Source organism: Anopheles merus, chromosome 2L (assembly GCF_017562075.2).
Source record: "Anopheles merus strain MAF chromosome 2L, AmerM5.1, whole genome shotgun sequence".
Classification (NCBI taxonomy): domain Eukaryota; kingdom Metazoa; phylum Arthropoda; class Insecta; order Diptera; family Culicidae; genus Anopheles; species Anopheles merus.
In genome coordinates this window covers 38,706,915-38,734,287 of record NC_054083.1, presented here as the reverse complement: position 1 = coordinate 38,734,287, position 27,373 = coordinate 38,706,915, and the positions used below count along the sequence as shown (strand labels likewise).

Genomic DNA, 27,373 nt, shown 5'->3' with positions numbered 1-27,373 from the left:
TGACTCCGGACGAAATCGGACGACTTCAACTTCGGAAGGAATTAACCAAGTGTAAATTATGTATGTATTTCGATTTAAAGTGGTTCTAGCGTAATTTAATTTTGTGTAATTTATTTTATTTTATCCCTAACACAATTAAAAAAAGATGAAACGAGCATAACGTAGACAATGCTCGCCGTACTTATGCAAATGCGATACAAGCGCACTGCAGGCATGAAACAAAGGTAAACGAACTATTTCACTAACAGGATGCTAAATGAACCAAACGGAAAACTTTCTCCATCTTACACTTCAAATCTCATCTGCGCGTGCTACCGACATTGCTCGCACCGAAAATTTCCCCGTAACAAGAATGCCATTTGCTCTTCACCTTTCCGGCGACCTTTATCCCTCCCGCAGCAGCAGCAGCACCAATGGAACAATGTGCACTTTAAACTTTGAACTTGGATTCATTTGCGTACGCGGTATGCGCCTGCACATGTAATGGATGCCGGCCGGTGGAAGCGGTGCATCAATTCCAGCGGCGCCGTTGGACGGAACAGGCAGCGCAGGGAAGAAGTTTGCACACATTATCCGCTGGGATAATGGAATCCACTCGAAGAAGTCTTGTCGATTTCGAATCACTCCGGGTGGGTGTGTATGTGTCGATGTAGTCGGATGGATTGAATGATGCTAAATTGAACCTTACCAGCAAGCGGGAACGCGCGCACGCTGATCGACAAAAGCCTACTCCAGGCTCAGAGCGGTGAATATTTGCAGAGAAAAGTTGCGCTTCTACCCAAAGTGATGAACGAAACGACAGTCGTGGATGGTGATATCCTTAGCACTGCCAAAAGTTGAGCTCAAGTTCAAACTATAAAACTGTTTGAAGAATATGAAAGCTTTCAGCTCGCTTTAAATTGGGCCAACCATTTGCCCTGCTGCGAGTTGCGGATCGGGGCGTCTTGTCTTGGTCGCCCGGAAGAATGGCTAGTGGAAAGTTTGATGCATGCCAGCTTCACTCTGACACCTCCCAGGGGTGGGCCGCTGGGTGAACTCTTCTGCCCCGGGTACCCCGGGTTGTTCAAAACTGGAGAACTGGCGCTGCCGCGTGTTGATGCCTATACCAACAACCCGTTGTGCATGCAATTCTGAGGAGAAATTTTCTAATGCATATTGAAAACTTCCGCAAAACATGCGCCATTATACTTTATGACTTCTCCGTTCGTCATTCGGTGCAAACGGACGGCGCATCCGGAAGCATCGTGACAGTGCTGGTTCCTCGTTCTCTAGTACGCACTGTGTACATACGGATAGTTGTGTGTGTGTGTGTGTTTGCTTGTGTAGTGGAGTGATTTGAAGAGATTTTTTTGTTGGCCAAAATAACCTTCACTCTTATTCACTCACACTCTCATGGTTAGTTAACGGGGAAGGGCTTGCATGTGACGCTTCCCTATCAAGCGAAGTGGATATGCAACAAGACAACTTTTTGTCTATAAAAGCAAAAAAAAAACGGTTCAACTTCACTTGCTAAATCGAATGGTGGCAGCAACCAAACAAAACAAAACAGGAAGCCTGAGAAAGTTGCTGTTGGATGAAAAATAGTTAAATAAACATGTGATTATGCGAGCAAATACATTTCCTCGAAACGTCACACTTCCGTGTCCTGTGCCGAGCTGCAAAACTAGCAGCAGCAAGTTCGTCGGACCGGGTTGTCCTTTCCCTCCACCCAATCCAAATGCTGTCAGATCTGCTCCACTTGCCACTGCCCACTGATGTGCTAACGATGTGCGGTGCGAAAGTGAACGCAACGTTGAGCTCACTGCGACACACGCTCACTAATCAATCACCTCGGACTCGCTCCACCTCGTGATTCATATCCTTTCCGGACGAGGTAGCCGAGAGAGAGCTCATCACGCAGGGTATCGTGATTCATGATTTCTTGAGCATCAGCTTTGAGCTGTTCCGTTTTTCCTTTCGAGCGTTGTGTTGTTGAGTACTTCTCCGGGGTGTTTGTTTACAGTGTTGTTTTTTTTTGTTCTCTCCTACATTTTAAAGCTTCTTCATTGACTTTCGTGAGATGAAGGTTGATGCTGGAGTCACCCAGACACCACACAATGCTGTACTGCCGAGTCTGAAAGCGAGTGAAATGTTTCCCGTGCGCTCGACCGAGCGACGGATCGTGGAAGCAGCAGGCCGATTGGTGTGTTTGGGTGTTGAAAGAAATATTCAAAATGATAAACGATAGCGTCTAGCAAGGCTATTATCTACTTTGCTTTTCAGCGCCCGTCAGCGCCTGAAGAACCGTTTGAAGGACCGCACACAAAAAAGGTCACGAGCACACGCTCGAACTAGGTTGAGTACATTTGTCATGTTTGTTGTTGTGTGGGTCACTAGAAGGAACAGAAAATCCTCCTTTGCATTGCGCACTTTTTCTCACGCCCGTCGCCACGAAATCCGCCCCAAATGAAGCGTGTAGTTGGCAATTACTACACTATCCATTTGGATGGAAGCTGTGTTTTTTTATACTTCTGTCACCAAACCTTCCGGATTGCTGTTAATTTCGAACTCACAAAGAAATGTTTGCCTTCCTTCTGCTCGCTCATTTCCTTTCGCAACACAAAAAATGGGTTAAACTTGCCTCACCGCACAGCTCGTTTAGCGTCGATTTTTATGCAAACCTCGATTGACAAGCTCAGACAGAAATGTTTGAAGCTCCAATGATTGATTACACACTGGATGAGTATCGTAATCTGTTCCGTTTGCAAAGAAAAACTAAACCGAACGTCTCGTGCCGCATAGTCGTGCGCTTTTGCGTAAAGTACGCTTGGAAGAACGCGGGGCGTCCCCGCAGCGTTTGACGTGAGGGAAAATAAATCCATTTTTGATGCGATTCTTGCCGTTTGGAAACTTGTCGGAGACTTGCTCGTAAAATCTCTCCCCCCCCCCTCCTCCTTCAGAAAAAGGACCTTCGATAGGTAGGGCTGTGTTGTGTGTGTGTGTGTCTTTTCCCATCAATTTCCTGCGTTGTACGGTATCGGTACGTCCTTCTTTTTTGTGTGTGTATTCAAGAGTGTGTCTTCAGGGTTCGTGACGCTACGAGTGGTAACGATCGAACTGAACGAGGGTTTTTTTTTCTGCAGAAAAGGGGTTTGCGCTCTCTTTTTTTTTGCGCACCCTTTCTTTCGGGTGGCTTCAAAATTAGGTCAACTAGAATCGCCGCTTTGCCGCTTTGGGCGTGATGGCAGGGCGTCTTGAAGATGCTGAAGATGAGCGTGCAAAAATGTCCAGCTCTGCTTTCGAACTTCTCTCGGGTTTGTGCTAGCAGTGGCAGCAGATGGGGAAGAGGCTTCCACGCAGCCGAGCGTTTATTAATTTTAACGCTCACAGCGGGAAGAAATGATTTATAGGTTTGGCGTTTTAATGGAGAACAAATAGATGCAAGCTTTAAAAACAAAAGAATTCACAATAAGTCATTGTGGAGTAAGTGAAAATAAATTTTCATCTCGGAAACGACAACTCGACCGGTCGAAGGCAGCATTTATACGCTGAAAAGGAGCATTTATCTTGATGACTAATTGGTTTTTACCTTTTAAAATCGTTATACCTCTCAAAATTCAGCAATAAAATAACTATTATGAGAAGCAGCAGGTTAGCAGCAGCAGTTGAAATTTATAAATAATTTGATAACATTTCCAAAAATAGTCAAAGCTAAATAAGAAGATGATAACTTTAAGATAATTTAGGAGCAAATTATTTAAAGGTAATACCGAATGAAATCTTTGAACCAAATTTGTATAATGTTCGTACTGCTGAACTGTCAAAACTAGCAAGTTAATATATTTTCATGATTAAATTGCAGTAATTTGGCTTTAAATAATGTATAAAAAAATCGGACTAGTTTTAGTTTTTGAAATATTTGCCTGACGTTATTTTCCTAGTTTGGTTCCCCTGTAGCAGAAAAAAAAGAAAATCTCCCAAGCCTGGTACATAAGTGCACAAAAATGACTAGTTAGGCGTCAAACACATCGCTAATGAAGGTGATTATTAGGGGCCGGCTGAGAGGGAAACGAACATGGATAAACACATAAACACGCACGCACACACACACATACACCCATGCATAAGCTATTAACGTCGAATGCAGCTCGCCGCTCGTCGCTATTTCCCTGTCATGCTGTGGTGCAAATAAACACGCCATATACTGTTGTCCGCACACTGGCAGTGAGTAAATAAAAAGTATAGAGGATATTTAAGAGTGCACAAACACACACAAAAAACTCATAGCATCAACATCAGAATCGTGTGCCCGAGTGTGGCTGCATCCACTACAAGTCAACGAAAGTAGCCACCTGAGTAGGTGTACGTCGAGTGTAATGTATTAGTGCACTCATAGAGCCGACCCGCGCAGTGCTCTGTACGTACGTGTGTGTTAACAACATAGCAGGAAGAATGAAAAAAAAAACCCAACATATGTGTCTGGGTGTCCGGGTGTGTGGCTAGCGTATGCAGGTGAAGTGCATCCATGTTGCTGCTGTTGCTGCTACTGCTGCTGCAGCGCTTGCATCGTGCAATGGAGCGTATCGAGTGAAGCATTTTGTAAACAGGAAATGAAGTACATCATCCCGCTTTATGCACTCTTCAGAGCTTTACCACTCACTTTAACAGCGAGCTCATTCGCTTCCAAACCCTACCTCTTCCTCGTGTGTGTGTGTTGGGTTTTGTTTGACTTTTTCTACCGTTTTGCCACCTAGCACCCTAGCCGGACTGCCGTCCCGTGAGCACAAACGAACCGGTCTGATGGAGCGGGGCGGGCAATTTTATGCAAGCGTGAGTAATTAATAGACCAACTCCACCTGCTGTAGCAACAACACCTCTACAGGACTGGACAAGTTGATATGAATTTCCTTTTGGTACATATTAAATAGCAGCACATTGTTACCGACTGTAAGCTGTTTGATGTTGATAGGGGGGCTTTTTTACCTTATACTGCCAAGTAGTGAAACCGACATCAATTGTACTACCCATGCAGGTGAATGTAGTATGCAGCATCAACACCGATGATCCGATTTGTATTTCCTATGCATCCGGTTTTGTTAAGGGAAATGGTATTTAATCTATGCAAAGAATTGCAGCCTAACGGAACCTGCTTGTGATACCTTTTATGAACAGTTCATGGAAAACACTGAAGCAATTAGTATTAGGATTTGGTGAAACGATTGGTTTGCAGTTTGAATTGGCTTGGATTTTGCAGGATTAGGGTAGAACATACTGCACCAAAACGTTTTAATTTACCCTTGCAATGCAATTTCCATGGTGATTTTAAGAGGACGAAAGATGGTTGAAAAAACAGTTCTATGAACTGTAAAGAGTGCTTTAAGTCTACATGTTTTTATTGACTTTTTCTACTGCCAGCCAATCGATAGCCGTAGCCAAGTGAATTGCTTATTCGTATGCTAATGTTTCAGCAACTAGCCGATAGTACAGAACGCGTGCTGCACACGCGTGAATATGTAACAGCTCAGAATTATGAACAGCATAGCCCTTCTCTTACTCCTAAAAGCTCCACAACTGTCTGGCTTTAGCCACAGAGCATTACCATTGGTCACTCGCTGGATGGGATTTGCGTCCCTCGCTTCCAATCCCGCGGTCCGTTCCCATCGCCAGAACGCCAGCCGCATGGATGGAGGCGCATTTGCCCGTCAGTCATGTCTTACGATAAGTACCGGTCGCCACAGAGCGTGATCCGACCGCTTCGGTGATAGTATCCGGTCATATTTACCACTCAACCGAAGGCAAAGCCTTGCCTGGCTCCCACACCGTCGCCGAAACGTTCCGTGGACGTGATTGCAATGGAAATTAAAAGTATAACCTACGCTCGTACTCCGCCCTGCCGTCCTCTCCCGCACGCTGGGCAGTAGAGGCGAGCGAGCGTGGAAATTATTATTCCACTCGGGCGGAAATGGGCGAGAGATGGAATTAAATTTGATTAACCTGGGCAAGGATGAATAATTTAATGAGCAGCATTTTGCACACTCTGCCCATTCTGCTGCGGCGTGTGCACGACCGAAGTCGTACATGGGAAGGTGTGAAAGCTGGAAAACGGCAGCGGGACGGGGGCGAACGATGTGAATGGTTGACGATGATGATGATGGTGATGGCGATGGCAAAGCGCGTTGGTGTTGGGTGGGATGAGATAATGAGCGAGATTTGCTAAAAATATGATTTTGCCGCTTCGCATCACGCCACGAGGCTATCCTTCCGGGCCCGGATGCTCACCGTCCTCTCATGCTCTGTTGAGATGGTTCCGGCGTGGTGTGTGTCTCTATCCCTTGGCTGTCGGTGGGATATGATGAGCATATTACACTAATAAATATTAATTTTCCGTACTTGTGGTGCATGGTTGAGATGCGATTTACTTATCAAGCACACTGAGTGCAGGCAAGGTGTAAGCTGCAATGGGGTATATCTCATCCGGATGAAGGGATGAGAGTTGGTAGCTGAGCAATGAAAGATGTAGGATCAAAATATATAGAGACAAGAAATAAATAGGGTTGAAGAAGATTTACGGTTTGCTCCCAAAATCACCAAGGATTAAAGGTTGTAGATGTCTACAATGTCAATTACAGTTTCAGAAGTGTATTTAGAACTATTTTTCGAAGCATAAAAAACCTTGAAATTCGGGTTCTTCAAATCTAATGTTCTATTGAACACTTTTGAATTCACCTGTTGGAGCATACCTATTTCGTATCCTATAACTCATGGATTTTTTTTATCAGCCCATCCGGAGCGTGATGAGTATTTCCTTATCCAAACGGATGAACATAATCGTCCATTATGAACAGACACGCATAAAAGATTCCCTTCCCAACAAATTTGCTGCTCCCGATGCAACAGATGTACTGGAACTTCACAATCGTTAGCAGAATGCTCACGCAACCATATAATGATGTGGGAGCTTGAAACCATTTCGTTCTCCTTTCTGCTTCAACATCTGCGAAAGATCACGCAGCATTGCAGGTAAATAGTTTCCGTTTTGCATTAATGCAAAATTCGTGCTACAAGAATGCACTGGCACAGCAAAATCGGGTCAAAAGCTTCGTGACAATATGGCAAACGACCGTTTATTAAATGTATATCGTAGGTGTTGGAGCGGAAATCTAAACAGACGTGACGGTTCGTGGTTTTTGGTAAAAGATTTCTCCCGCAGGCGTATTAGTTAAGGCTTTATTTATTTTGTCTTTGAAAAAGATCATCGCCACTGCTGGGAATATCTGAACGAAATCTAAAATATAACAGTGTGCATTAGTTTAGTAAACAAGCTTAGAAGCATGATCATTTAACCATTGAATATACGAGATTTGCTGAAAATATTTCATGGGTTCTCAATAAGTTCGATAGACAATACATAGTTTGTTTTGGTTAGTTACCATGTTTTGTTGTTGCTTACCATATTTCTTTGGTATGTTCCCACGACTTTTTTGACCGTTTCTCAGTTTTTTTTGGTTCAATTGTATTGAGGTCCAATCGGACGATAGCAATAAATCGTGGGAACGATTTAAAAATCTATGGGAAATGAAAATGAATCGTGAGAAGACTCCAAAAAATTCTAGGAAACAACCAATATATTGTGGAACATCTGTAAACTACCTTTGATTTGTTTTAAACGAGTGAATAATTCAAGTCGTTAGGAAGGATATAGAGACAACTTAGAATTGAGGAACCTTTACCAATATAAGTAATCATAAAACCAAAAGGCTCTTAATTTGTTTTAAACATACAAATTCAATCAAATCAAAGCAGACTGATTTCATTTAAAAAATGCTAAAAATGGCTCAAATAATTGTTTTTAAACACATCTTTATTGTTTAGCAAGCAGGCTGTTTGTGGATGGAGCAAACGATACTAAATCGACCGATTGGATTAATTGATCAGCTCTGGCCAACATCTCCGTAACGTCTCCACCCTGCTGAACCATCAACTAAATAGTTATCCGCTTTTAATGTGTCTGAAATCTGCCAGCACCAACGCCCACCAGCCCATTAAAATCTGAACACTTGTATCATTAGCCAGCCCTCCAGCTCTCGAGTGGCTCAACTTAGTTTAATTTCAATTTGTCTCACGCACTCTGCCCCACTCACGTCAGCTTTTGGGGCGTCAGCGGCCGGCCCAAGCGAACTACCACTTAAAAAGCTGCAATCACTTGAAAGTAAATAAAATTTTAGTGCTTCGTAAAATGTTTTCCAAAACACAAAACACAGAAAACCGAACCACGGGCAGAGTGTGGCGCAGTGCTTCAAACAACGGGCAGCTGGCGGGGTGGGCAAGTTCGTTCGCCCGTTCGCCTTTGTTGTCCAATCGTGCGTAGAATAAGCGAGATCCGTTTAGTGACTCAATTTTGAAGATGACGTTGTGCAAAATTGTGTCGCCCCGCTCGTGGAAGCAAGCGGGCCAAGGTACGCTGCACGAATCATAACTCCAGGCTGGGAAGCTTTATGATGTCGGGAGAGTGGACTTTTGTGTGTGTGTGTGTGTGTGTGTGTGTGTGTGTGTGTGTGTGTGTGTGTGTGTGTGTGTGTGTGTGTGTGTGTGTGTGTGTGTGTGTGTGTGTGTGTGTGTGTGTGTGTGTGTGTGTGTGTGTGTGTGTGTGTGTGTGGGTCTCCTTTTCGTCCCCAGTCAGTTGTTTGCTTTATTTCACGAAAATTCAATCAAACTGCACATGGCAATGAGCGGAATAGAAGTGAAGCGAGCAAATACCGCATCGACTGCGAGGGACTAAACCGCGGCATGGTGCAGGGATTTTGTGCGTTCCCTGCCCGCTTGCACGGCTACGGCGTGCGCTGGGGGAAGATTGAATGAAAAGCCATCAAATTTAATTTCCTAAGTTTAATTTTTATAGACTGCCACTTGCTGCAGCGTGCCGCTTCCTGCCTGTGGTGCGCGCGGTCGCATGTCATTCTGGGCTTCGGTGACCATAATTGCTTTGCCAGACGCGGTGGGAATCTTTTCTATACTTCGGCAGAGTGTGACTGCAGTAGGCAGGGAAGGGGAGTGGTGGAAGGCGGTAGGGTTGGGGGGGGGGGGCACTGGCTGGGTGGACCGGGCTTGCGGGTCATAAATTGAGTATATATCCCGATTTATGGCCGGCGCGAACGCTCGGCATTTCGGAACCAGTAGCGATGCGTCACGGTATTGGTTTGTTTTCGATCTGTTGGCCTTTTATCTGGACCATTTGATGATTTGTTGGCATCAACTTTCCTATCAAACTTTTGCAGCATTTTTGTCTTCTAGTAGCGTTAATATCAAAAAAAGGATAAAAGGGAGAAAGAGACAGAGGGAGTGTTTTGTCATTTATATCTGCTTTGATTGATTTTGATATTTTTAAAGGCAGGGGTTTTGCGCTGAGGGGAAGCGCGCATTTTGTGTCATCGTAAAGCGTGTTGAAGTGGTACAAAAGTGAGATAAATTAAGTAGACAAATTTAATTTGCTTGATGTTTTGAACCTGTAATGTGTTCTATAGTCTAGCGAAAAATAAAAACGTTTGGTAAATGGTCACTAAGGACGTCTTTTAGTAGCAAACGAGGTTTTGATGAAGGAAAAAATTATGTTAAAAATAAAAAATTGTAATTTATCATGCTTTGTTTCTGGTTAAATATTTAGCATATTAGTTTATTTACATAAAGAACTTGACAACAATAAAAAAGTGACTATTCATTAGAAATTCATTTGATTAGAAAATAATCAAAATAGTATAAAAATTCATTCTGATGAAAAGCTTTTTAAAATCAGCCTTGCTTTAATCATTCCCAATAATTTTGTTTACGAGGTGCTCTTATACCTGGACCAAAAGATTATTATGAGAAATGAATGCAGACAAAAAATTAAACATAAAATTATTCCATCGCTTGAGGGGAAAAGTTTTCTACTCTCATGCCTTTTTTGCAGACCCGTACATTTGTAACCGATTCGAATTCATTTCGAAAAACTTTGAACACCCGACTCATACTGCAAAAGAGGAATAATTGAACCCCTTCCCTGCCCACGCTTCCCCCCTTCTTTTGAAAACTATTCCTGCAAGCGTGGTGGTGGTTTGAGCGAAACTATCGAGAAGAAGCCGTAGCACTGCTGGTGGATGGTCAAAATTTACAACAAATTTAACGCTCTTTACCCATGGCTGGTTTTCCATCGCAGCCACGTTTGGCCATGGGAAGGGTGGGAAGGTTCGTTGGTGCGTTGCGTTGGTTGATAAAGCGAGTGACCCAATTTTGCCGCTCGATCACATCGATTTGCATTTGTGCTGATTTTGCGTTTGTATTTGCATTTTGCGCTAGATGCATAATGGAGGATGTAGCGAGGGGTAGCTTTTTTGTATGCAAAATTTTATGCAAACTGTGCTTATGGGAGATAAACGTGCTTTTCCCCAAACTTGCTTTTGCAATAAAATTACTCTTGCAACTAAAATCTTATTGAATTGATGAATTATGTCAAAACAAACGTAAAATAAATAATTAAAACCATATTGATGCTCTAATTTTTCATAACACTTATCATTGTTGATTGTTTATTATAGTAAAAATAAATCTTTTCAGTTTTTAAATCATTTTTTTTAAACAAAAGCAAGCTGTATTGACTAATGCATCTCTAGCTAAAATATGGAAGGTTGTCCCTACTGAACAATCAATAAATAAATAATAAATTTCTTATTCAAAGTAATGTCTTTAACGTATTATATTCACATGAGGCTTTCATTAAAAGATCTAACGGTTAATTTGAAATGCAAAAATGTCCTTTGATCACACTTCTAAAATCTGTCGTTACATTATACCACAGATACAACCCATTTTATCAAAGTTGTCTTTTGTTCAGTTCTAGAATACATGTTTTTCATCTCTTAATTAGTTTACCGAAACATTCAACGATATGTTGCCCCAAGGACACTTATCTCAATTATGGTAGCATTCCAAGAACATGGTATCGAATGTTTTTTTACTACAGAAACAAAAAACGAACGGAAATTGGCTGCATTGTTGAAACCCATCCGCGTTATTGAAGCCACGTAACGCAGTGGGCGAAAAATGGAAAATCAGCTTAAAATCAACGATCTTTTCCGAGTGTATATCAAGTTTTTGTCAGTGGTTCTTGCTTTTTTTCCCATGGAAGGTTATAGCATACACACACACACACCAAAAAGAAACCCTGATACCTTCAGAATGGCCGGAAAACTTTACCTTCCTGTCTGTCGTGATTGCAGGAATTGCACTGCTTCCTTCGCCTCCTCCCGCTAGCCAAAGCAGCAGGAGTAGTAGCCGTCCGCCGCGGAAGGAGTGACGGAGGAGTTGCTTGCTGATTTCCGTTCGTTTGGCAGCTTGCGTGATAGTTCAATTGTAAGTTTGCCGAAGAAGTTAAATAGCCCATCCAGTAGCTCCGGCTACTTCTTCATGGAACGATGTATTCTCTTGCCCCACTCTGCTCCGCTTTCTTCCGGCATTGTACAAAATCCGCCCACGAAAGAGGGTTTTGGCAAGCAAGGGATGTAGTGGATCACCGTTCCATGGTAAGGCGTGGCCGCTCTTTCATCATACCCTTGTCATACCCCTTGTTCCCTAACCCTACGGACATCGGTTTTACACCGGCCAAAGAGTAGGAAGTGGCAGGAAATTCAAAGGGAGAAGAAAAAAAAAAAACACCCAAGCGCCCATCAAAAGAGCACGGTAAGAGCATTAACGGAGGGCGTTTTACGGGAACGCTTCTTTCTGCCAGTTGCTATGGGTGGAAGAAGTTTTCGCTGCTCTTTCCACCCTTTTTCTTGCCCGCTCGCTTGGGGCTCGCAGCTTGAACGGTTCCCGGAGCGAGATTAGCTGCCACCGGATCGGTTTGGGCCGGGCAAGCGAACGCTATTGGTAGGCTATTGAGGGTACGGTTTCGGGTGCTCCCGGGGTATAGAATCAATATTGACTTTGGCTATGTTTAAAGTTTCATCCCTGGGCATGGTTCATGCATTATTGTTATTACTTTCATAGTTTCGGTGCGAGAGTTTTTCGCCCGGGCTCAAAATTTACGGTACGCCTTACTGGGACGGAAGTTTTCTTGCGCTGGGGGAGCCGTGATGAGCTGGGAGGGGGGAATCTTTGGCGAAAGTTTTCCGAAGCTTCACAAGAGACGCCTTGGTAGGTGTGTGTGTGTGTGCATGTTTTCATTTTGAAGCTCTTGCATGCTTTTGGGAAAATCGTTTTTTCCTTAATCATAATTTTATCCCGCTGCATTGAACGTTTCCAGCAACGGTTTGTAGAGGGCGGTCGACGCATTGAATGTTCAAAAAAGGGGAGAGGAAAGATCAGTGGGGTGCCAGTAAATAACTCAGTTTGCGCTTATCTTTCGAAAGGAATAAGCTAAACACACTCTTGGTTCCAAAACCTTCGGTTGGAACGACGATCGAAGCAACGTTCAAAATCACGCTCGATTAAGCGTAAAGTGCTGCTGCTCACGTGCATAAGCTACTCATAAACTAACGAGCGATACACACAGCGCAAACGCGTTTGGTGGTGTTTGATTGTGAAAGTGGGTCGGAAAAATATGTTAGCAGAACCATACATCAGCCCGGAGGAGGAAGGTGAAGAAAAATAATCCCAAGAAAGCACAACATACAGGCATCACTATGGAAAGGTTTACAGAAATCCTTGCTCTTTTTCCCTCGTAGAAAGATGCTGCAAAGCGAAGCCTGAGTTCAACGATCCGGTTGGGTCGTTGGGAGTGATGGATAAACTACAACCGTCACTACGACCGACGACGGTACGCTGCCGCTCGAAAGGTAAACTGGACAGTCACGACTGGTGTGCGTTTCGTTTTTCACCCGCCCTGGTCCCTGGTTGCGCTGGCCAGCAAATTCCCTATTGGCCAATCATGGCGTAATTTTATGGAACGGTAATCCGCTTACTTTCAAATCCTTTTTTCCCCCTTGGGGGAAGGTGACCATGATGGCGCTTTTTCGGCATCGATCCAGGTCCTATTCTGCTGTACTGCCGCTACTACCACCGCTATGGCTTTAGATCTGGGCTTTCATCCCTTCCCGTATTTGTGAAAATGTGTGTGTGTGAGTGGACTATGTTGCTGGGCTATGATGCGTACAGCCTGATATTGTACACATCGCACGTGGCATCATGCGACGATGATCTGTTTACGACAAAACGATGAACCAATAATTGAATCTGGCAGCAAATCTCGCCCATGCTCGTCCCACAATGGCTGCGTGATGGAAAGCGGCGTTCGATGGTTGGTATCGCCAGCGTCAGCTACCCCCGTCGTAATGGAAACGTGCGCAAATGTTGACATTTTGATTACGGCACTTTGCCGTGGGTTGCTTTGGGCTTTTTTTTTCTCTTCACTCTTTCTCTCTTTTTACAGCAAATTTTAGAATGGTTTTTGTTTACAACTCTACGGAAAAGTGCGTAATGCATTCGAGCAGTGCAGTGAAGGTTGGTTTTTTGGTGCAGTAAATATTGACGCTAACGATAAAGAGCTTTCATGTAGTGCACAATGCCTGCATTTGTGTTTTGTTCTTTGATGTGTAATGGATGGAACTAAGTGTGTGTAGCATATAAGGCAACCAATTAGGCAATATTTCTGTTCGTCTGCCGTTTAGGAGCTTACGTTTTTTTAAGTGACTTTAATTCTTGCAAAAAGTTCTTTATGGGCTGTAATGCAAAAGCTTCTAGGACCGTCACTTCCAGGCAAAGAAATAATGTTTACTGGAAGTGGAAAACTACAATTTTTTTTAAACAGATTATTATCAACTTAGCCGGTCTCGTGGTGCAATCGTCAACACGTACGACTTAGCAATATGCCCGTCATGGGTTCAAGTCCTGAATAGACCGTGTAGGACTATTCTGCAATGGAAAGAAATTCATAAGTCACTGAAAGCCAACCCCACAAATGGTACAGGCAGGCCTTGACCGATAACGGTTGTTGAGCCAAAGAAGAAGAAGAAGAAGAAGATTATCAACTCATATACTAGTTGGCTTCATATTGTGATTATCAATGAAACAAAAACATCAAAAATAGCTATAAGCTGTCATTATTTGTTCTTTCAACTTTATTTTCATTACGGAAAATAAAAAAAACACTGCTGTTGGCAGTCTGTCAGCTTTCATGGTAGAAAGGTCTGAAGTTACCTTTAACAACTTCCCAGGACCGTTGCAGCTGTGTTTAGATTGTGTCTTTCTAGATCCCTAGCCGGCTGTAACAACGTTCGTAAGACGTGCACTTGTGTGTGTACGCAATCCGGAGAAAAAGGGATCGATGACGTCCAGTTTCGTGTGCGACTTAGCCCGGAGTTGCCAGAACGGAAGTATCTCCCAATCATGTTTAAATTTCTCCCTTCCTTTAGACATTCTTATCAATTTTTGGCACTTAAACAGTTAGCACAACACCATCACCAAAAACCAACAAAATATCGGTATAGAGACATCATGCTACAAATCAATTTCTTAAATAGGCACTTAGACCAAGAGCATGTGCGCTACCATTAGTAAAATAAAAATTATTTTTAATAATCAATTGAACGTTTGTATTTTTTTTCTCCGTAAGCAACAGATTAAAAGTTTCTTTTAGCCAGGATAGCCAATGTCTTTGCAAGATTACAATGTTGATAAAACTTTACAACTCGCTCTCAGTACGATTATTTAAATAATATACACAATATTGAAATATCTATACAATACGTGGAAAAGATACATGCACTTGCAAGTGTTATCAGTTAATTATCTACCTTTCAGCCTTCGTTGGAGTTCGTAAACCTCGCACTACAGATTATTGTGCAAAATACTACGCTGCGGAAGAACAATTTATTAAACTGGCAAATGAAACGGTCAACCACGATCGCTAGCGCGTGGAATGCAAATTTCCGATACCAATCGATGTGGAAGCTCTGTGCCTGCTAAACACCGAAAAAAGGTCACAACGCCAAAAAAACAGGGCCAAAACTCCGAAATCGAATGGTATGCCAAAATCGGAACCAAAAACACCTCGCTACAGCACCAGATATACATTAACAACACAGCAGCAGCAGCAGTCTGTGACTTATCTCTGCATCTTGGCAAACATGAGGAAATGGCTTCGCTTCGGCCACCCGCAAATAGGCGTTTGTGGTACTGTGTGTGTGCGTTGAACGGGTCTCTGCAGAAAATGTACGCTAATCGTATTTTACTGCATTTCGCACCTCCACAAAATCGGCCCCGGCTGGACAAACACAGTCCACACGGGAACGGAAGAAGCCGTCGTACCGGTGCCAGGTACCGGGAAGACACCGGTAACCGGGATCCAATTTCAGCTATGCAAAGATAAGCAGCATGGCTACCCCTGTTCGCCCTCGACGATATGGTGTGGCTCAGGCAAGCAACAAACCGGGGACAACTCCACTTAAGCCAGGGCGGGTATTATTTTCCCATTTGCGTTAATCGTGCTCAGTTCGGTTGTGCACTCACGAAAACCCCCGTACCACATCACCAGCCCTGAACCAGCAACAAACTCTTTTCGCCGTGCCTGGGTTAGAAATAAACTCAACACAGGTAAGCTGCTTTGTCGCCAAAAGTCGATCATTGTGCTTAGCGCCAAAATTTCGCAATTCAATAAAGTAATTAATGCGTCCGGCAGCGGGCCCTACTTTAATGTTGCTTTTGCGGCACCGAAGCCAGAAGGCCGGTTCCGGTTGATTAGAAAGTTTAGGTCCGGGCAGGGCGCCAAGGCAGGGCGATAAGACAGGTGAACGTTCATTTCGGGCAGCAAAATATCAAATTAGGCAAAAAAGCGTGCGTCTTGGTGCGTTTGGCGGGAGGGAGAGTAATGAAATTTATCATCCCGTTTAGCGGGTTTGCAATTAAAAAGCAGCTCCCATCGGAAGCAGGACGATGTGGGTGAGGGTAAAGCATTTTAATTTCGCTGCAATGAGAGCTTGCTCAAGCTAATCCTAAAGTGCGGGAGTGAGAAAAAAAAGGGACCAAATCCATTGAACGTCAGTTTTTGAGTGAGTTTTCAGGGGTTTTTTTGTTGCTCCACCGTGATGATGCGCAATGGGCACTTTTTTCACTCAGGTGTAGCTGCTCGGTATGAGTGCTGCTGACGTGGCAGATATGTCGTTTTTTTTTTATTGGCGCTGAAGCTTTCCTTTACCCAGCTCATCCCCATGTGAAGGGTGCTCTGAGTGTGTGTGTGCGCGCGCTTGGCGAAGTTCCGTCTAATGGAACACGATGGATTTCGTTGAAAGGTAGCTCGTAGCGGTGTGCATTAATGTAACCCCTTTTCCCCAATCGCTCCCTCATGACATTCACTCTCATTCTTGCCACATAAGTACACTTTAATGGATGTTGGATCGGATGTGGAACCGCCAACGATCATCCACGTTGCTGTAAGCGCAAATGCTTTGTCGCTCGTTGCAACTTCAATTTCCATTGTGCCAAACTCGCTCCCTTTTTTGGGCTCATCGAAAGCATCGATCGTTGTCTTATTACTGTTAGAGAGGGGACGAAAAAAAAAAAACGGGAGATGGTTTTTGTTGCCAAAATGGCCCGCTTCGTTTATCGCACAGTGCGACCAATGTTACAGCGCCTAATCCGGAACGAATGTTCGTTTTAATTAAAACTTGTTGCTGGTTCGCTTTCGCCAGCAGCCCCAGAGTACTACTTCTTACCTGTCTGGCGTTATTCAGTGGAAGGGAAAGGGTGTACGGTTTTAATCAACCACACGGCACACTGGGAATATGGCTGGATAAAAGTACCACAGTGAAATTTGGCTTGAGCGTGCCTGGACGTTTGGTCAGAATACATATAAAGTATCAATAGAACTAGTCCAACTTTCAGTGTCTAAATGCTTTATCTTCAATTATTTACTTTAGTATGCAATTATCCCTATATTTTTAACATTGTAAGTATTACTGTACATGGTTATTTCTTACCAAATACTTTTATGCATGGAAAAAGCACATTGTAGATAAAGTATTTGTACCTTCAAGGCAGTACCATATTTTGAAATATTGGACGGAATGGAGCAACACGCTAATGTTCACATTTAGTGGTGTGTACTCTGAAGTGCGCCTACGACTCTGATCCGACTTCGGCTATTGTTAGACCGAGTTTTATTCCGGTCCAAAATCAGACTACTTCTACTAGTTTCGCTCAGAGTCTGAGTCATCCGGAGTCGTCCAGAGTCGTCCGGAGTCGTCCGGAGTATTCCGGAGTCCTCTGGAGTCATCAGGAATTTGTTGGGGTCAGAATCGTTCGAAGTTGGCCGGAGGCATAATGGGCATAAGATGGCAGTTTTAAAGTGTTTGAGGGCAGAATTTTAATGTAATGGTGTTTTTTTCCTCATTCGGTTTGTGCCTGCACTTCTTAAACATGTTTTTTATTCTTCTAGAATTAGCGGTTTTAGTAGACCGAAGCCAGCATGAGATGAAGCCGGAGATGTAATGCCTGACAAAAATAAAATTGCAACGGTCGATTTTGGACGACTTCGCAAGGATTCCGATGACTCTGCATGGATCCCAATGAATCCGGGCGACAGCTGCCAACTCCGGCCACTCCGGATGACTTCAGATGACTCAGAATTCGGACAACTGCGACTCTGGGTGATTCCGGACGAATCTGGATAACTCTGGACGACTGCGACTACCTCCAAATGATTCCTGGCGACTCCAGGCGACTCTGGATGATTCTAGACAACTCTGGATCACTCCGAATTTGGGCATCTTCGAGCAATTCCGAGTAACTCCAAATGATTACGAACGGCTCTGCATAGCAGTTCTGAAAATTTCGGAGTTCAGATCAGAGTCGACTCAGAATGTTTGCCAACTTTACCCATTACTAGTACGAATGTACAGTGATATTGTGCATAGAACAAAATCCACACTTTAAGCTATCCCTTACTATTCCCGTGTGAAGATTACTTTGCTCTCCCAAAACCGGTCAAAAGTTTTTGAATATCAGTCTCAATTGTGCCATTTTCATGTATTAATTTTAAAACCGTCTTCCCTCAGCCCTTTTCTCTGTCGCCGGCGTATTGAAAATAACTTTCGTACGAATTAATCATCCAGCAGTAAAGAGTCAAAGCCGGAGCGAAGGGGTGGAATATTGCCAGCGAGGAAAAGAAAGTCCCTCCTCCCCGAAAAATGCGAAACACAAAGTCACACCTTGGCCTAAGCCCCGGCACACAATCACGGGCTGGAAAGTGTTAAAATATTGGCGGTATTTCAAAATTGTTTCGCACTTGCACAGTTGGTGGAAGTTGGAAAAATTCATTACTCGCCGCTACCCGTCCAACGTCCCCGCCAAAGGGTTGGTTCCGATTTTTCGGCGGCGGAATGTTAATAATTTCTTGTTAATGCCAACCCATTAAGCCGCTCGTTAGGGCGTCGCGTATCGATGAAAAGTTTCCACCGGCTGGTACCGTTCCCTCTGCTGCATCCCTGCCTGCCCGTACCGCTAGATCGAGCGCCACCAAAGTCAACGTTTTCAATGGGATAGCTTACTTTTTTCACGCTATTAATATCATGCTGCTAGGGTAAGTTAAGCTTAAATTCCGCGCATTGCCGAGAGGGAGGTGAAAGCGAGCCCATCCGCGTGCTTAACATGGTCATCATCGTGCATTCACTGTGATTGTGTGTTTGTATGTGTGTGTGTGTACGCGCGAAAGAGTACAGTATCGAGGTTAAAAGCGGTAGAATTCTTCGGGCAGATCGTTCAACGTAACCTCACCCTCACCCGGAAGCGCAAAATGATGGAGTTGCAGTTGGTGAGCGAGTTTTTCTCGTGCACCGGCCCTCCCTCCGCCTATCGCCCAACGGAATGTGGAAAAACTCGTTCGCACTAGATTTCCGCCCACTGCGCTGTGAAGCTGTATTCTAATACAATTCACTGTTCGTACCTCGGGCGGGATCCACTCGAAAGTTTTCGCCAATCCTTCCGGGTCCGTGCGTTTAATTTCACGTTAGTGTGTGTGTGTGTTTGTGAGGGTGTGTAGATTTTTTTGTTTTAAAATATGTTCCCCTCTCGGTACGGCTTCCCCTGGTGCATCGTGGAAACAGAAAACGCATGGTAAAAGTGCATTTAGTTAGTTGCAAGTTTTCGCTCTTTTTACAGCCTCCGGGCGAAGTGAAAGAATTCCGTTCGCCATAGTGTCGGCCAGGGAAGCGTGCTGTAAGTAAAATGTATGCAATTGTGACTTCTTTTTTTTTTTTTGGGTTTGCACTTCTTCCCTATTCTAGGTCTTATCCTTCTGGTCTCGTTTCGCTTCTGCCCGGCTAAGTGCATGCCCTGCCCGGCCCGGAGGCCAACGAAACGTTGTTAGGCGAGTTTTATTTTACACGCTTTGCAACTGAATGTTTCCAGTGTGGCGCAACAAAAAAAGGGGGTTTCATGCGGAGCAGAAGCCTTTGCTGGCCCGGGTTTGGCGAAAGCTTCAGCCATTCACTCCCGCTAACGGTTGCGAGAGTTTCGTTGTTGTTTTTTTTCTGTGTAATGACATTGTTTTTGCCCACTTCCGGCCATCCAAACTATGCGTTCGCTCGGTAGGTAGGGGTAAGTAAGTTTCTTAATCGTACAGTTTGCTGCGAGCGGCAGTTGACCAGTTGGCAGTGTTGCGCTGTGCGCCGACCATTTTCTAGCACAGCGCAATCAACGCCATAATTCTTTGGTGCTCGCGCTTACGGCACTCGGGGTAAAGTTGTCATTTAAGTTACTTTCGCTTGGATTGGGCGGACGAGGTGGTAGCGCCGGAGTGCCACTTTGCAGATACGAATGCAACTCTTGGGCTGGTAGTAGTGTCTGCAAAGTGCAATCTCTCCCGTATAGCTCGCGGGGGGCTTTTAAAAACTTGCCCAATTCTTCGTATTGTTGGCGTAAATTCATGAGCATGCTGTAAGTAATAAGATTCTCATTAGGTATGGGAAAGTTTTGCTGTTTTTGCCGGAAGAAATATTGTTATACAATGACAGCCGAGAGGAAGTGGATGTGTAACTTTGCGTGTATGTTATTATTAAGTATCGTTGCCTGTTAAAGCAGCTTCATGAGAATCCTGACGACGTAATCCAATGAGCGGCTCATTTTCTTGCATATAGCTGAAATTTCAAAAGCATATTACGCAAGATATTGTTCTCTAGTTTAAATCCATTTGATCATCTCATTGGCCCATTTGATAATGTTTAAAGGCAGCGTAAAAGACAAGATTGTTTTTATAAACAAGGTGACATAAGAATATCTGTTGAGACACAGGCACGAAGCCCCATCATCTAATCATGTTTAACGAAACGCGAAGATTGTTTCGTTGAACTTTGAGCTTTCGGCTCGGGCGATTAGTTTAAAATTATAAGTGTGGTTATACAAATAAACTCTCTTCTGATTTTGCAACTGAATAAGCCACAACCGCCGTTAAATATCGGACGCTAGAAAAGTTACACCGAAACACGAAAGAAAAGATTATCCGAAATCCTAAGATTGAACAATATCTATTCAAACAATTTGACTAATAATTAATATGATTAATATATCAATAAATGAGGAGCATTTTCTTTAAGATATCGCTCTCTAGTTGAAATCCATTTTAATTTTCTCAAATTTACATGATGTTTTATGACGCAAAAAAAGCCCTATCACCATATACAACCTCGCAGCAAAGAGTAAAACGTCTATTGTATGATCCTTCAATCGCATGTTTGTTCAAATGTTTAGTCACCCAAATTGACGTTAATGTTGTCGCACCTCAACCACACTCAACTTTGTGCCCGCAAAGTTCGCTCGCTAATGCCCGGGTCTATTTTTGTTACGACTCTGCAAAACTTTTGATGGATCAGCAATCGCTCCGCCTGTTCCGAATCAATTGAACCGTATTTTTAGCTGTCAAGTTTTTGCGTACCATTTCCTAATTCCCCCTAATGCGCTTGTCTGCTTCATCGGCACCGACTTCCTGCCCTAGCAGAGCGTACCGCCAGCGGGGACCGGCAAAGCGTAAAGCTTCTATAATTTACCTAATCGATGCTCAGGTTCTCCGGCACCGGGCACGACTCAATTAGGCAGCACGAGCTTCCGGGAAATCGACCACCAATCGGAGTTTTCTTGCGCCCCACCCCGGCCGGATTGATCCATCGTGATCGAACGGTGCGAAGCGAAAAAACAGCCACATCACGACGGAGAATGGGGGAAAGATTGCGTTGGGGGCGGCAGTTGCGGGTTAAGCTGTGTTTGTGTAACTCTCGCACTTCCCCATCCCCACTTTTGCGTCTCTAGTTTCGCGACAAGGGACAGGACACACTGTAGATTCACACCTTTACCGACTGGTGATGGGAAAAGTTATGCTTGGCAACTTATTTCCGGTCGCTCCTGGGGCCGGAGTGCCGTACGGTCGGATTGATGGTGCGCATCGTAGTACAAATACGTACTCGGGCACGACAAGACAAGACCTGGGCACTCCGTGTGTGTGGAAAAACACACTCGCGCTCCACACTTTGCACATTCCATCACGCTAAGCACGCACTACCCATTGCTCAGGGCAAAGAACGGGCAGACGAAAAACTTAACAAATGTAGCAATTGTACGGAACGATGAGATAAATAAGCTGCCACGTGGTGTAGGGCGGGATGCACGGTGGGGAGCACGAGGGGGAGAGCGAAAATTAATTTCACCCATTCAGCTCGAAGCGCTGCAAGTTGGGTGGTAGGGGAGAAGGTGGTTGTGTTTTTCTTTCCTGCGGTCTGTGGTCGCTTATCTTTGGCGTGCCTCAGATGCGGCGGAGCGAAACACTTATTGGGTGTGGTTTATGGTCGGTTTGGTATCGGCGGGAGCCGTGGAGTGCGGCTGTCGGCCAGATAGATTTGTCAAGGGAAATGGGCGGCTGTTTGTGTGTTGCACAGCCAAATGCTAGGAAGATGTTGCCCTTTTAAATGAAACACTAATGCCCTTACCTACTGTGTTGTTTTCGGGAGGCTCTAGGCTATGGGGCGGCAGGCGGATTTATGGATTATCGTTAATTTGTTCACTAAGTGTGTTGGTTTTTGCTAAGCAAACGGAGTAATCGGAAACCATACGGGGCTCGATTTCCTGTGAAGTACAAACAAACTTATCTCGTTGCTCGTTTTTTTATGCCACACATTCTTGTTACGCTGTAGATATATTCCAATTATACCAGGCAGCAATGCTACGTAAAACTATCGTTAGTAGGATCTTATCTTGATGAAGAACATTGATTGAAATAAATTTATTCATATTCGTTACCGTATATTTGTGCTACAGAGAATCATTAAAAGCCTGGAACCTCACTATTGAACTATAATACAGAAAATAATAACAAAGCATCCGCTGTGGAGTTCATGAAGGCATAGTATAGTTATAACACAAACAGACATGCCGGTCTATAGAGGCTTTCGGGGCTTTAATCATTACGACGCAGCCGGATAGATAGTCAATCCTTGCTACGGGGGGACGGTCTATTCTAGACTTGAACCCATGACGGGCATGTTATTGAGTCGTTCGAGTTGACGACTGTACCACGGGACCGCCCCAAGTAGGTAAGGTTGTAAGGCAATGCTATGGACGATTAAGTTACGGATGATAGAATAAAAATAATAGTTGGTAAATTTATATTGATGCTTTTAATCTAAATAATATATAATGTTTCAAAACTTCGTTAAATGATGTTAAAGTAAGTTAAATGATATTTAAAACAAGTTTGAGGTGTTCACCATAGCACCATACGATAAGGTTAATTTCATAATTAAACGGTTTGAGGTGCATAATTTTGAGGTGCATCATTTGGGAACAGTTTTCCTGAATCCAATTGCGAGGTTTGTTGCAGATTGTTGCCATTACTCTTAGGTATGAAATAAAAAAAGCAACCATGTTGATGGAAATTTTCAATGACAAAATCTAAATATATTGGCCTAAGCGTTATCAAATAGTGTAGGAGATCCTAGAGATACGACTCACTCGAGTTAGGACGACTCAGATTTGGACAGTAAACAGTTGTTTTTCTGATACTGAATCAGATTTTGATAAAGTTACTATTTTTTTTAAACTGATATAATGAGTGTTACATAAACATTTGTAAAGTTTGTCTAACTAACCGAAGTTGATTTAAGCAATACGGCAAAGCCGTCCCTACTGAATAAAAAAAAAACGAAGTTGAATATTCATGTAGTGTTAACGATTGTTATACTGAAACTAATGCATTATTAAACACTTTTTTAGTTGAGATATACGATGTTCTTGTTTTTAACCCCTAAACCACAGTTATAAATGATTTATCTTAGGATATTCGATCTACAACTTTTTTGACTTACATCCTGTTTTGAGATACTTTTTGGGTACCAAAATTTTACAGTCGACTATGGGGGTTCTCCTGTACTTTAAAAGTCATTAAGACACGATCAGTGCATGAACAACAAAACATCTTTCAGCTTAACATTCAGCATCCACGAAAGTTCACTAGCAAATCCAATTAACCTTTCATAATACCATCAACAAATTGTGCAAAATCCATGCAGTTGTAGTCATCGCTGCCACACTTTTCCTGCCCCACCTTCGCCAACGCACACAATCCGAACTGTCAATCTCGAAACAGTCGCAAAACTGGATGCGCTCGAAGCAAGAGTACGGCAACGCTCGAGACCATGTTTTATTTTACCGATAACATCTTCCCAAACTACACTTGCACTACACTTCAAAGTGCCTCAGTGGTGGTGATGTGCACATACACTGGTGGGGAAAAAGTACCACCCAGCAAAGCAGCCCACGGTAGGAGTTGAAGTGGTTGTAGCAGGAAAAGCAGCAGCGACACCAACATCAACACAACCAGCAGCAGGCTCAATGGTAGTGCTGTCGAGAGAGTGAGAAAAACTTTCTCCAATCACCGACGCATCAGGGAGGAGCACTACTGCGGAGGGCTGCCTCGGGAAAGCGGAAAGGGGCAAACTTTCGGGCATAATTAAGTCTCTGAATAGTAATTAGGCGATAAGGTGTTGGCCTAATAAATTTCAACAACTTTGTCCATTCATCACACGCGGTGGGGTGCGTTGCGGGGAGTGTGCTAAGATAGACATAGTGAGTGAGCGCGAGGCTTGCCGGCCTGTGCCGAACCGGCACGTAAAATGGTGCCACAAGATGTTGTCCTTGGGACTGCGGGAGCACCTCCCGTCAGCTCGGAGCAGGAGGTCAGTAATAGAAATGGTGCGCCACAAGCGACAACAGCGACACAAACAATGGTGGTGGCGTGTAAGTGAAATGAAGTTGTCCCGTTGTCGGCAGTAGCCAGGGCCAGGTTTGGCCCCAAAAGAAGATGTAGTCGATTAGATTAAGCTTGCTTAAGGCCGAGTTTGCTGGCTGCTATTTTGCGGACAAACTAAGCGCAGCTCGGTCGCAGGTCGAAAACTCTATCTGTTGTATCGATCGATCACTTTTTCCGGCCTGGCAAGGGAGCTTACCTTTGGACACGAACACGTATATGCTGGCCGGTTCGGTGTTGCTGGCCGAGCAGGTGTAGTTGCCCGAGTCGTTGATTTGCGGCTCCCGGATGATGAGGCGGCTCTGCGTCCGTGGCCCGGGCGTTGTTTCGATGGTGATGTCCCGCCTCGAGTCGTCGTAGTTGATCATCCGATCGTTGCGCTGCCAGTACACGTACTGCGGTGGCTGTGGGCTCTGCGGAAGGGTGGACAAAAAGACAGTCGCATTGCATTAGTAAGCTGTCCATCGCTAAGAGCATCATCCATCTTCGTGCAAAGTTGTAACGAGCTTTTACAACTGTGGACAAAAGCAATGGAAAGGCACTGGGAATGGAAGAGAAAGCAGCAAACGACTGTAGTCTAATAAAAGAATTTAAATTCACTGCAGAAAAACCCCTTCGTTTCGAATAGTATGTTCAATTCGAACTAATAATCATAATGCCCACTACAATAACACATTAAAAATAATGCATTGAACATAACGCAGCGCACGACCACATCACACGTTCATTCGTTAAATATTGTGTAGAGCAAGGCGCACCATTCGCTTCGTGACGCGACAAAATCATTGCCTCATTATGCGTCAAAAAAGACCGCCTTTGTGAAGTTTTGTTTCGTTTCTCTTTACCCCCTCAAGACAATGGGGCGTTGCAGCTGAAACAGCACTTCACAGGAAATCACTTGATCGTGAGAAGGAAACACATGGAACAAAAAAAAGCGTATTCCTTTCCACCATAAAACGTGACCAACCAAAAAAAAAACAGCCCCAACTTACCCTAGCTTAATTTCCTGCCTCGTACTCGTGGTGGATGGCATACATGAATGGAAAATCAATTTCCTCATTTTCTACACCACAGCTTTTTTTTGCTGTGGTGCTGGAGCGGGGCTGGAGGGCGTGCGGCGTACAACGAAAATGGCGCAAAATGGCACAAAATAATGGAGCGACCACATGAAGCAGCACCGGGAGCAAGCGTTTAACTCTTTCAATTTGAAGTTTTCACATTGCGCTCCCGATTGGGCGGTGGCAAGGGCACCGCGCGACGCTCATACCCTCTCTCCCCAAGTCAACGTTCATTTTGACTTCTTTGCATCATGGCTTGGTTCTAATTTCGACTAGCAGGGGAGAAAAGGAACGGTGATCCCCCAGGAGCAGTGTGCCCCAATAAACGGCGATTGAATTGGAACCTTCCCGCACACACACACACGTTTAGCTACACGATTGTGTGTGTGCACCGGTGGCCACCTTCTTCCACGGGCGGCACGAATGCTTCCTTCCGTTTCATTTCATTCACTTCCGCGGCTACGACCATGCGGACGCAAACATTTGGCGCAATCGATTCATCCGCTGCCTCCGGAATGCCTTAGTTAGGGTGATTGTTTCAATTTTGCAACGAGCAATAGAGAGTTAAGGGGAATGCTGGCCGACAACCAAAGGATACCAAACGTGCAGAGAAAAAGAAACACCGAGTCGCACGCCATGACCAGCAGAACCTGATCCACTGGTAGTACCGGACCGCCGGCAGACTGGGCGAAAATTTCAAAACCAAACCCATTTCCATAACGACCAGCGAACATTAAGCGTAATTGGAATTTGGCAGCAACGTTGCTGTTACTCTTCGGTATATACATTTTTTTCTATAGCTGTTGCTCTCTCTCTCTCTCTCTCGGTTGCCCAATTTGCCGAACTCGGATTTGACTGCGAATGGCATGCTCGATTGTTCGCCATTTTGTTGTTATTTCAATCGGCGACAAGCATTGGAGAAAAATGCGAATTGGAAACAATGGCGGTTGGTTAGTTTTGGCTTTCTATGGGTGTGTGTGTGCGCGCTGTTTTTTGAGAGTCCTCCTCCTGTTTGGGACAAATTGCAGAATGTGCATTTTCTGTTGCTGTGCCTTTGTGTGTGGTTTTTTCTTTTGTAAGGCAATGCTTTTTTTCACGTCAATAGCTGAACCTTTCGAAAGCATAAAAGGAGTTTCTCCAGTAAAAAAAAGGCAGCAAGCAACCGAATCGTTCCCAATCGCACCGACCAAAAGCTAACATTGTGCCTCGATTTACAACGTAATTGCTAGTTAAAAAACCGTTCCTCGAGTCTGGTGTGGAGCGGTTTCATTTCACTAGCTGCTGGTGCTGCTGCTGCTGCACGTGTCACTTAACGGCACGCCCTTTCTGGCCGGTTGCAGGGCCGGTCGGAGTGCGGAAAGCGATTGGATTGTGCTAGCAAGTTTGAATTTGACACTTGTGATGGCCTGTAATGTGAGGAGCAATAAAAAAGAGCGAACAGGCAACCAACACAAGCAACGTCACACCATGCCTGGCAAAACCTCTTGGGAAGGGCAGAGAGTTTCAAAATTTCAATTTGTGGCTTAATTGTTCCACCCGCAGCTTGCTTGTTTCTCTTGTTAAGAGTGGCTTTGTGGGGAGAACGTTGCTGGCAGGATGGAAAATCGGACACTGAAACGAGCTATCGACAATATTCTTTGAGGTTGCTTCCGTTAAATGAGTTTCTAAAGAAGGCAAACAAAACAACACCAAAAGCACATGCCAACACACACACACACATAAACACTTACGTTACACTAACGAGAATGGGTTTCTTTCCGTAATTGAATGTGGCATTCCGTTTGATGTAAACTGATATGATTGAAGAGCAACGATATGATATCGTTGTAGTTTAGGATGGAACGTACATAAATGAACTTGTTCTATGATAAAGTTACGGAAATAAGGACAGTTTTAACATGATAGTGCATCGGTAATGTACATTTTCCGGGCGATGTATTTGTTTGATATGTATTGAGCATTGTTGTGAAAATTATCTTTATTTTAATGATTTTATTCAAAAAACAAAAAACATGGAAAATTAAACGTAAAAGCAGCACATTTATTTCGAACTCTGACGTACAAAATACTTGTTACCAAT

The 27,373-nt window shown here is 44.0% G+C and overlaps 1 protein-coding gene across 7 annotated transcripts in view; it reads right to left on the bottom strand.

The window, feature by feature from the left end:
- LOC121591716 (zwei Ig domain protein zig-8) overlaps window positions 1-27,373 on the bottom strand; it is a 207,823-nt gene that overhangs the window by 8,732 nt on the left and 171,718 nt on the right. For all 7 annotated transcript variants that reach the window (XM_041912557.1, XM_041912559.1, XM_041912556.1 and 4 more), the window contains one exon: window positions 24,435-24,648. In XM_041912557.1, the coding sequence (XP_041768491.1) occupies window positions 24,435-24,648 (214 nt within the window). The remainder of the gene's footprint in view (window positions 1-24,434; window positions 24,649-27,373) is intronic.